The sequence below is a fragment of the Annulohypoxylon truncatum genome, assembly GCF_022578515.1.
Source record: "Annulohypoxylon truncatum strain CBS 140777 unplaced genomic scaffold F4807scaffold_19, whole genome shotgun sequence".
In the NCBI taxonomy this organism is placed as follows: Eukaryota; Fungi; Ascomycota; class Sordariomycetes; order Xylariales; family Hypoxylaceae; genus Annulohypoxylon; species Annulohypoxylon truncatum.
The window spans coordinates 105,679-116,670 of record NW_025953805.1 but is presented as its reverse complement, the minus strand read 5'-3'; the positions used below and the strand labels follow the sequence as shown (position 1 = coordinate 116,670).

Here is a 10,992-nt window from a genome sequence, read left to right as displayed (position 1 = left end):
ACCGTATGTAGGACGCTGAAGAAGAATATGCGGAGATGTTCGTATTTGACAAGACTAAACATGTCAGGTCAATATTATACAGAATTGGCCTCTTATATAGTCAGCTGTCCTGTCCCTGCCATACAATCCCACAAATTCAACTCCAAAACCCTTTCACCTTATAGGTAAGCGTTAGGTCAAAAAAGCCTCGTTCGATTGTGTCGTGCGCAGGACTAAGCCCTGGGAGCCGATTTATGTAATGTACCATTAAAGTAGGTGGCCCTTTCGGGGCCGTTTATGTGGGCTACGCCGCTCGAACAGCTGTACTTTGTGTCCCAAACCGTTACCGCGCATATACGGGCCAGACGGGCCTCGAAATTCGGTCTACCCTTACTGTTCCTCTTCCCTCGCCCTATCCTTGCGTAGCAAGCAGCCCAGCAGGGCGACGGAAGGGATGACCTTTCGTAAGTAGGCTTTGTTCGCTTTAATTCGTGCTAATTAAACGCTTCTGACGGAATACGAGTTATCGTATACAAACTCGCGCGGAGCTAGCGATAAAAAAAGTAAAATATCGTGAAGTTTGATATTAAGTTTGATTGAACGGTATATAACTCTGTGCGCCGTTTAGCCGTAGGAAGGTTTACGAGGACTCGTACTACCACCTTCATATGGCGGAAGATACAGCGAGAGCGGCGAGACTCCGTCAAGCCAAATACTATCTAAACTGAGATAGTAGAGGGACATCGCACAATTGTTGTCTGCGTATGCGAGTTTTGTAGGGGGATTGTCGACGAAAGGCGACGCTCTGGCACGCGAAAAATGTAGACGCCAGTATTGGACTTCATCCTCCTGAGTGCCTGCTAAACCCATAATGTGAATCTGGTGCGACTGGAATGTTTAGCGCATTCAGGGCAAGCACAGCAAGATACCTGCTTCAACCTCGTAACAGATGATGATAATATATTCCATCGTGTATCAAGGTATATACCAAAAGCTCGCTCTATCCCTATTTACCATCTCTCTTATCTTCTACTTCTTAATAAAACCCACCATTTCTCACGCCCGTATAAATCCACGTTAGCGTCGCCGTCTCGAGAGCTGGCACCCTGAGCCCGGGGCCTATCGTCTCGTCATCCTGAAGCTTCTTCAGCCAACTCTCGAACGTTCCTTTCAAATCATGCACCTGATAGCCTCTTGGTTGGGGATCGTGCGCGCACTGTTTCGAATGTCTCGCAAACGCCGATAATGGTGATGCCGATTGTGCCGATTGTGAAGGCTGCGCCTTTTCCCTGTCATCTTCCGGTTCGTACCGCACGAGCCTGCTTTGATACGGGCGGCGCAGCCAGTAGTTGTCGAAATTAAAGTTGACGTTGAAGTTAAAGTGATACGACTCGTACAGATCGTAGTGACGCCACGGGAGCATATTCGCATTCCTCTGGCCCTGACTCTGACCGTGAATATGGTGTTGATTTTGGTGATATTGTTGATGGTGCGAATGATGCTGATTGTGATAGTGATGTTGATGGTGAGGTTGATGATAACGGTGATCCGGCACCGGCCCAAGCGGAGCGGGGCTGCAACACTTAAACCGGAGTCCGAAAGCCGATCGCTGGTACACTACCAAGATAATCGTCTCGAGCTGCCGGAACTTGGACACGTACTCCAGGAACCTCGCCATGTTTCGTTTCGTCTGGACGCTCCGGTGGAACATGCGTAAGTGCAGCCCCGTATGCAGACCCCAACTCGTACCGAGGGCCAACCTGGTCGCGCTGCGTCGGATGGGTTCGATCTGGCTTAGGAGTCGTATCACCTTTAGTAGCCTTTTCACCTGTAAATAGGAATCGAGTAAGATGATGTCTCGCCGGAGATCTAGGTGCTTGACCGTCCCGGAAAAAGCAATCGGTTTATAGCGACGCAGGACGGCTTGTCGAGCGTCACGGCAGACTCGCGCTATGGAGGGCGGCGGCTCGTTGCGGACATCCGCAAACATTAAACGGCCCGAGGGCGAGGATTGGGATTGGTGTGTAGACGGAGAATCGAGGACCTCGAACACTCTTGGTTCAGGAAGAGCATATCCCCATATCATATCCCGCAATTCCAATGGCAATTTGGAGAATTGCGGGAAGCTGGCCGGCGGAGAGGCCATCGTCAGCTGCACGAGTCGCGGATTTTTGCTAGCAGCCCCGATGCGTAGAATGTGCAGAATTCATTCAGAGGTCTTGGTTATCCACCTCTAAATAGTAGATCCGTCAGTCGACCGAGTTAGTTAGAGGCCGCAGAGGCCGATAGTTGGTATGAATGTGCCTCGCTGGCAGAAGCTAACACAAACTCCTGCCAGTCACAGCCTCGGGGCGTGTCCAGCTCTTTGATCTATTAATCTTTGGTTGCGAGGCCTCCTCTTCTCAGCCCGAAGATCCTTCGACCAAAATAAATAAATAGCTAGCTGGGGATCGCCCTGTATTATGTGTCGCGACTCCCGACAGGAAGCGGCGGTGGTCCGGATCTCTGTGTAAGTTGTCGACAGATCAATAATCAGCTTAATGTTGGGAGACCTTCAAATAATACGCCACTACTTCACTAGCTACGCCTCTTTCTTTCACTCTCCCACTTAATGCGATATGAATGGACTTGGCGATGGTATTCAAGGATAATAAAAGGTAAGCAGCCGGATCCAAGAGGAGTGGGAGAGAATAAAAAGGAGCGGAGCAGAGCAGAACAGATTCACACGCAGGGACGCAGGGAAAACCAAGTAGGAGTTTTAAGACCAGGGGAATGATGTAAGATGTTCATGACATTAAGAAATAGACTAATAGTAAGGTTACGGATGCAGCATGTAGGCTAGGTACCTAGAAAATGTAGAATGCTTCCAAGGTTGATCACATGGATCGGTGTCTCCAGAATATGAGAGACAATAAATCCGCATAAGGGAAAAGAGTGGCTTGCAAGCCATTTGCTTCTTTACTTTTATGGGAAAGGTTGGGGGCAACCGCAGATAGTTATTGACCAAGTGCCAGTCATGCGCGGGTATGCAACGGACTTGTGAGCGAAAGGGTCTTAAGGTCTTTAGGTCTTGAAGCGACGAGCAATGAGCGATGACCTAACGCTTCGCTTTTGCGAAAAAAGCACACTCGAGCGGCGGAAACCTTCCAGAATCAGACATTAGGGGTGAGAGATGTGGTACAATCAGCCATAAGTCGGGTCGCTGACGTACAACCAACGTAGCGAAGCAACTCCTGAAAAGGGAAGCTGAAGCGTGCAGAGCCTGCTAGAGAATCCTATGAGATGGCCCCCCCAGGTTAATAAGACTGCTACGATAGCTATCTCATGGATTAGTTTCAACACAAATGGGTAGAGAGCAGCTTACATATTACACTTTGTACGCATAGTACAAAGCTGTATAAACGAATAGACGAGACGAATAGGGCGAATAGGGAGTCGTGGGATGCGACGGTCGGAACTTGGTCTATAAATGGAACAATTAAGTTGTATATTAATGCTGCATACCACGTTCGATGGTTTTCCAATGCTGGTACGCCTTTTTCTTGGTTGTTTCTAGTTGCTTTAACTCGCTTTGGCTGCTACCGTGGGCTGTGTAGGTGCATACATAGGTGCGTAAGTACATGGTCGTTGTAGCGACCTAACGGAGCCCGCAACCTTTGAAGCTTGGAACTACCTTGGAACCCTGCTACCGTGGCACACGTGCAGATATCACAGACCGGAGGCTAGTAGCAGCTGACGTCGACTTAGGGGGTTCGTTAGCGCTGCTACTTTGCGAGTGCGGCTTCTGACGATTTTTTAATATAGGCCCCGTGCTGATGGGATAGTCCAGTTGCGTGACGTTGCATGAGGGGTCAGGGTCAATATGAGAAGAGATTACAACAAGGGACATGAAGGGAAAGGAAGTGACAGGAAGGAAAAACTAGGGCAATAGAAGAGCAAAAGTCGGGCTGTAAACCGGTAGACCTGTAGACCAGTAGACCTGTAGGGTCCTGTAGGCAAGGCTTACCAATGGTTGTTAAGACTCAATGGTTGCCAATGGATTAGACTAGCAGTATTAGTTGCCAGTTAGCAACATTAGCAACATCGTGAAGTATCTTTCTAAGCCGCCACCGGTCGACTAGGACGGGATGTGATGTGCGTACGTAAACCCCCTCCCACTTGGATTGGGCGACACATCCTGGCTTTAGGTATCGTAGAACGGGATGAGAGACAGAAACGGGTTGGGGGGTGTATGGGATGGAAGGAATCCAAGTGGACGGGGTATATTAAAAGCATGTAAAAGCATGTCTTTTCCGAGGCTAACTATTCCAAGGATTCGACAGTTAATGAGTGAGAGTGGGAACAGTGAAATAGAGTGTGTGTCCGCCCGTGGCGGTTTCATCAGGGTTGGCTTTCGGTGGGAATGCTAAGAGAGACTAGGAATAATGTGGGAGAAAAAGATGTGATTCTCTGTTCGTTTCAATTTTCTGTTGTGTGACTGGAGCCGGCAATGAAACAAGCGGAATACGGAATATTTTGAAAACCTTCCATCGTAAAGCGGGTCGCGGATAAACCCAGCATGTCCGGAAATCTTAGGTAATCGCCGACCATTTTCCGCAACGCCTATCTGACAGTCTACGAAAAGTCAGCTGCCACCTGGCGATCTAATCTAACAGCTGCTAAAGACGCTAGCGGAGCATATGAAAATTCGAACGCGATCGCGACAAATTTTTATTTTTTCTTCTTCTTTTCTTCTTCGTGCGGCTGGCATGATATAACATTTCCCGTGTTGCTCCGATCCCTTCTTCCTTCAGTGGAATTCCCATGGATACATAGCGTCAATCATGCCACAGAGTAATTAAAATTGCAAGCCGGCGACCTCACTTCTAACGTCGGTTCGAAATCAAAGCCATTGATTGCTTCTTCGAACCGCAGTGAGGACGCTGGACATAAACCTCTACCCATAGATGCCCGCTATCATAGCTATATCGGTCGACGAGCAGGTATAATCAAGTGTGTCCGCTGAGACAATGTCTAGGTGGCGCTTCCGTAGGATGCTATCCGATCCAAGTGAATTGAATATTTGGGCCCTTGCTCAATGCTGTGGCACTTTTATTATCCAATGCGATCCGTTTTGATGTCGTCCACGTTGGTAGTGAAGGGGGTAATCGGCGAGGTGGCAATGATGAGGTCAGCTTAATATTCGATTACCAACTGCATGCGCAGATGAATCAAATCCAATGAAAATACCATTTAACGTGAGACTCGAGTTTGTCCTGCATTTGGTCATATTAGACACGTAAATGCATGCATGATACGCATTCCCTACCTGACAGCTGTCCGTAGAGTATGCTACTATTGTAGCTGTTAACAATGGAAACGCATTCACTACTAAAAGCATTGCAGCCATCAATTGATCTCATCTATATAGATGCGGTCCCAAGGTATCCCGAGTCTATAACCGCATTCCATTCGTTGTTCTCATCCATGATCATAACTGATTGACGCTTGCCTATATGAATAAGATTTTCTTTCGTAATAGAATTATTCTCAAGGTTCGTCGCCAATCTTCTCAAGCTTGCCCATTTCTCTTTTCTCACCAGACTCACCAATAAATCTTATTCGGTCCACTCGAACCTTGTCACCGTCACCATCACCGTCAACAACGAAGATCACGAGGCTCGTGACATTCTGGAATCGGACAAATCGTAAGCCTAGGTTCGCGGTGCCGTTGTCGTTCCAGTCGTTCTCGCCGATCTCAATTGTCTGGGTTGGGTTAATGTCATCGGCTTCGTCAAAACCCAGGTTATGTGGTCGGTTCGTGAAGAGTTTGAGCGTCTTTGGTCTCATTGGAACGTCATCGTCGTCATCATCGCCCGTGGGAGGTAGAGAAGTAATCTGATAAATATACGTTAGCTCGAAATAGCATCCTATAGGTGACTCGGTACATGTATACCTGTATAGTGTGAAGCTTGATGGCCGAGTTGAAAGGTGTGAAGAGCAAAAGCTGCTCATCGGTATCACTCTCTACCCAGTCCTTTTCATCACCTGTAGCCGCATCCTTAGATAGTGCCGAAGGCTTATTTTTGTTGAAGAGGTTTCGAACAGAGAAGTGAGATTCATCTGCATTCAAAAGTTCCAGTCCACGTACGTCGATGCTATCCGAGACGTCGGTGTAACCTCGAGGTAGGTCGGCTCCCTTCCATGATATGCCACTAGAGCTGCCACCTCCTTGAGATGCGTTTTCGATATCACCACTTAGCTTCTCAATGACGGTTTGAAGCTTCTTCGGATCGGCGCCCTTTACTTTATCCACAACGGAGCCATCTCGAAAGATGATGAAGGTAGGAAGCGATGAGACGGCATATTCGGTCGCGACGGCTTTGGCGCCGTCAGCCTCGACGTTGACCTTGGCAAATGTGGCCACTTTAGGGCGCGAGAGTTGTCTCGAGAGCTGCTCGTAGAAAGGAGCGATTTGGTTGCATGGTCCACACCACGTTGCGTAGACTACGCGTTAGAAAGATTTGTCAGCTTCGCGTCGCAAAAGGTTGTCACCATGACGATGGCGGGGCAAGTGGACAGGACGGATGCAGTGGTACTCGAAGAGGTACATACAATCTGCCACCACAATACGCGAGCTCTTCAGCAATTCGCTAAACTGCGCGGACGACCGAATCTCTACGGGCCCGGCCATTTTTACTAGCAAGTGATGCTGACGGTACTCTTGGTATTCTTGGTCGGTGTTAAGGTGTTGTAAGTTTAGAAGGTTGAAGAATTAACGAGGAGCATTTATGGTGGGGGAAGGTGGTAATCCCTGTCAGGTACGACCAGTAGACCGGTACGACGGGAGTCACGCAGTCCCACAAATGGGATAGCGTCATTTAGCTACGCGTAACTTAAAGTTATCGCTCGGAAGTTGCAACTTCGTCGTCATCAAGAAGCAGCTAGCATGAATTATTGTCTTGGAAGATAGAAAGAGCATTATGTGATACTATTGTCTACTTAGTTGCTTCGTAGTCTACTGTACCTTATACTAGCCGAAAGTTCCATGATTACCTTTTCCAAGCCATTCAAATTTCTATAAGACAATATGTAACAACTTAGACTTGGTTGATAGCCATATCGTCTTGTCTGGCAATTAGAATACATATGTAGACATTCTAGACTTAAAATCACCCAGAACATATATTCCAACAGCATCTAGAATCCTTTACTATTTATGATCGATCACGACTGCACGACACATACACGTGCTCAAAATTGTCTTGTTCAATGGAAACCTAATTGTCATGTGCAGAGTAGGAAGAACCTTCACCCCTGACCGTACCAGTCAGCAGTAACCAGCGCTTCTATGCCTCTATCAAACATAACCCCCAACCATCGCCTCCTTTAAAAAGCAGAAGCCTTAACTCCACGCACGGACCCCCTTAAGAATGCAGTCTATTCATATTCTCCCTTCGTCTCCCCCATCATCCCACCATCCTCGTTCCCCATCATCCCACCATCCTCGTTCCATTCAAGTAGGTAAAAGGTGTATCGTGATGCTTCATAATACCATGCCAACCGCACCTTCACCCCTCAGATCCCCACAGCGTGACTAAACACCCTCGTAGCAAGTTGCGCCAACAGCCTCGCGCGATCATCCTGCGGCAAGTCCTGAAAAACCGCATAAACGCTCTTCCCCTTCGCGTCCCGCACCGCGCCCAACCTGTTTCCCGCCACGGCCCCGGCGACCGCCCCCGGCATATTGCCGACGATGAACCCGATAACGCTCCCGCTCGCCGTGCCCATCATGCTCCAGAAAGTCGTGTCGCGGCGCGTGGCCTCCTCGCCCGCCATCCCCTCCTCGCGCAGCATCTCCTCGAACACGTCGCCGAACTGCGCGTCCTCGGCCTGCTGGCGTTCCGCCCGCGCGCTCTGCTGCGTGTTTGTGTTCCCTCCCGTGAAGAAGTTCCACGCCCACGAGTACGTGCTCTGCGCACCGCCGTTGCCATTGCCGTTGCCGTTCCCGCCATTTTGGGGCGGGACGGAGTCTGCGGGGTCGTCGAACGGGTCCGAGTACGAGGCTCGCCCGCCCCGGCGGCCCCGGTCCGCTTTCCGCGTGTAGTCGTACTCGCGCCGCCGGGTCGGGTCCGAGAGCGTGTAGTAGGCGTCGTTCACGAGCTGGAACTTGCGGGTGCGGGCCGCGCGGTCGGGGGAGTTGGCGGACACCCTATCTGGGTGGGTTTTGAGAGCCGCTCTGGTAGGGCTGTTAGTATGATGGAAATAGGTGCTGGCACTACTAGGATATCTGCGTGGTCATGCAGATAGGAAATGTCTAAGGAGATGACTTACCGTTTGTAGGCATCGCGGATCTGTTGGGTCGTTGCAGTTTCGGAGACCTCGAGGATCCTGTCTATAATGCCAGCACATGTTAGTGGGGTTCTATATGGGATAGGTATAAGTTATAAGAGTCACATATGACTAACAGTAGTCTGGAGGAGATCGATTGGCCATCTTGAAAGTTTGAAATCGTAATGGTAAAAGGTACTGAACCGGCAGTTAGGGTGAAGGTAAAGAAGAAGAATTCTAGGAGCACGAGTCGGTCAAGTCAAAGCATCGTCTTTAATCAGGCTTCAATGGGAGCTCAACTATTGCATAGGTGGATGGTGTATGTCCAATAGGGAACGTCATCGATGTGGCGGTTCCTAAGCGTTTAGCTGTCTAGTGCTTCCTTATTCGGGATAGTGGTTTTGCTTTAATCGCTTTTACAGTTTTAACAAGCCACGGTGGCTTGATCAGGTTCGGTTCCACAACCCACAACTAGGTACACTGGCAAACACAGCACACGCTTGCAGGTTGCAGCTTGTTGAACTGCAACTTGCCTAACATCGTAAACGGTCTAGCCTCCTAGTCAAGATTTTTAGTCTTGGCGAGACCCCAAGGCCCGCCTTTGATTTGAGTTGACCCTAGCTGACCCGCAGGCTCACCTCGGAACCAAGCTAATCAGATGCAGACTAGCGCTAAGCCTTAGGGCAGTTTTAGACTACGGCGATCCATCAGCGGCGGCCAGGGGGTGCGCCCAGCCACTTCAATTGTCGGTGAACGGCCGATCCCTCCCTTCTCATTCGCAGTTCCAATCATTCACGATGCCTTCGAGCCCTTCGTAAGCTGCAATATCTGCAATATCTTCTCTTTTCACTCACCCAGACCCGTCTCTCCTGTGGATAAGTCGTGCGTGAAGCTCCATCCGAGTGTTCGCAGACTGGCCGGTGCGTTGTGCAGCGAACGAGAAATCGATCATCCGACGGAGAATATAACAAAAGATCGTGTTGATCCTCCCACGATTTGATCTGCTCGGCAGCTTTGCTGTGAGATTCCTCGTTCCTTTTCTTAGTTTCAATTCTTGTCAATCTGCCCCGCTAGGTCGATTGAGAAAAGCTACGAGACTCAAACTTGAGAACAATTTGTTACAAGCTCGACCAAGCTCGAGTAAGACAGTTTATATATCTATCTTATACGTATCTACTTGCCGTATATATATTTTACCTCATACTACCAACACACGCCTCGCAATCATGGGTATCCTCGACAACTTTGACGGCGAGTCCGTGATCTCGAATTCGACCCGCCGCTCACGCTCGCACAACCACAAGACCTCCAAATCGCGAGACTCGTCGCGCTCCCACAAGAGCAGTAAGAGCAAGCGACACTCAGGACTCGCTGGCTTCTTCGGCGTCGATGGTGGCCATCACAGCAGCAGCCATAGCGTTGGCGGCAGCCATTACAACAAGCACAACAGCTCCCGCGGCTCATTCTTCGGTCTGGGCAATGGCAGCACCCGAAGTTTCTTCAGCATAGGTGAGCTCACCTTTTCCTCCATTCCCCTTTCCTCATTCTGTGCGCTCGCCTGGCACGACCTGCCCCGTTTATGTGCCGAATCACACGCGCGCACGTGTGGAGGCCTTGAACTTAGAACCGAACCCATTCATTCACCTATCTACACACGTAGCAGCTTCATGCATACATACACTTGCACATACACGCACTCATCTCCATCTTTCCCCCTCCCCCCCTTTCTCCCACATACACGATCACACCATTATCATAACGCGCTATACCTACAACATACCATGTTATAGCAATAGTGTATCTGTATCCATAGGTTAGCTAACCATGAAACCCCCAGGCCGTTCCAACTCCTACTACAAGCGGCAACCGCGCTCCTCCTTCCTGCAGCGCACCCTCAAGAAGCTCAAGCGTCTCTTGCGCGACCTCATGTACTACGCCAAGCGCCACCCGATCAAGGTCTTCATGCTCGTCATCATGCCGCTCATCACCGGCGGCGCCCTGACCGCCCTGCTCGCCCGCTTCGGGCTCCGCCTGCCCCCCAGCATCGAGCGCATGCTCGGCATAGCCGCCCGCGCCGGCTCCGGCGACTCCGTCGGCTTCGTCGGCGAGGCCGTCCGCATGGCCGGCGGCCTGGGCCGCGGCGAGACCGTCGCCGTCGCCCGCGACCACCGCGGCGACTACCAGTGGGAGCGCCGACGCGAGTACTACGAGGAACCCCGGCGGGGACACGGGGGTTTCTTCGACGGCATACGCGATTTCTTTTCCTAAGCAAGCAGCCTTTACCTTCCTTCCTTGTCTTACTCTTGCCTTGTCTTACTTTACGTTGCCTCATATACCTACCTCCCTGCCTACCTATATATATCTACCTGCCTTGGAAATTTGGGGGGTTCTCGTATATACTAGCTAGGAAACTGGGAATTACGATTTCACTCGTGACATGTCGGATGACGGGGGTTAATGTGGATGAGATGGATATGAATTAACGGATGGCGTCTGAGGGGCGGTCGTTTTGGATGATACGATTTTTTTTCTCGCTTCCCCTCTTCTTTCCTTACACTAGAAAAAGCTGGGTTACGATTGATGTCTTGTCAAAGAGGAAAAAAGCAGAAGAGCGAGTTGAAGAATCGATACGATACCCTAATGTCATGTTAGACTTTAGATTTGGAAGTCTCATTTCATATGAAAAAGTTTACTGGATATTCT

The 10,992-nt window shown here is 49.9% G+C and overlaps 4 protein-coding genes across 4 annotated transcripts; 1 reads left to right on the top strand and 3 right to left on the bottom strand.

Moving 5' to 3' along the window:
* Nucleotides 1-603: 603 nt before the first annotated feature.
* On the bottom strand, nt 604-2,125 carry F4807DRAFT_461063 (uncharacterized protein; the record flags this gene model as incomplete). The annotated part of the gene is made up of 2 exons (XM_048001629.1): nt 604-867; nt 1,040-2,125. The coding sequence occupies 2 exons, from the start codon at nt 2,123-2,125 to the stop codon at nt 604-606; spliced, it is 1,350 nt and encodes a 449-aa protein (XP_047853461.1).
* Nucleotides 2,126-5,307: 3,182 nt separating this feature from the next.
* Nucleotides 5,308-6,789, bottom strand: F4807DRAFT_104700 (DUF1000-domain-containing protein). Its single transcript, XM_047992678.1, has 3 exons — nt 6,574-6,789; nt 5,915-6,465; nt 5,308-5,856 (listed from the first exon to the last, which is right to left on the bottom strand). The coding sequence occupies exons 1-3, from the start codon at nt 6,650-6,652 to the stop codon at nt 5,509-5,511; spliced, it is 978 nt and encodes a 325-aa protein (XP_047853460.1). The 5' UTR covers nt 6,653-6,789; the 3' UTR covers nt 5,308-5,508.
* A 558-nt stretch (nt 6,790-7,347) lies between these two features.
* On the bottom strand, nt 7,348-8,984 carry F4807DRAFT_104480 (DnaJ-domain-containing protein). The gene is made up of 3 exons (XM_047992675.1): nt 8,427-8,984; nt 8,293-8,353; nt 7,348-8,197 (listed from the first exon to the last, which is right to left on the bottom strand). Exons 1-3 carry the CDS (start codon nt 8,452-8,454, stop codon nt 7,537-7,539), a joined length of 750 nt encoding a protein of 249 aa, XP_047853459.1. The 5' UTR covers nt 8,455-8,984; the 3' UTR covers nt 7,348-7,536.
* Nucleotides 8,791-10,666, top strand: F4807DRAFT_104455 (uncharacterized protein). The gene is made up of 2 exons (XM_047992674.1): nt 8,791-9,798; nt 10,127-10,666. Exons 1-2 carry the CDS (start codon nt 9,516-9,518, stop codon nt 10,555-10,557), a joined length of 714 nt encoding a protein of 237 aa, XP_047853458.1. The 5' UTR covers nt 8,791-9,515; the 3' UTR covers nt 10,558-10,666.
* Nucleotides 10,667-10,992: the final 326 nt, after the last annotated feature.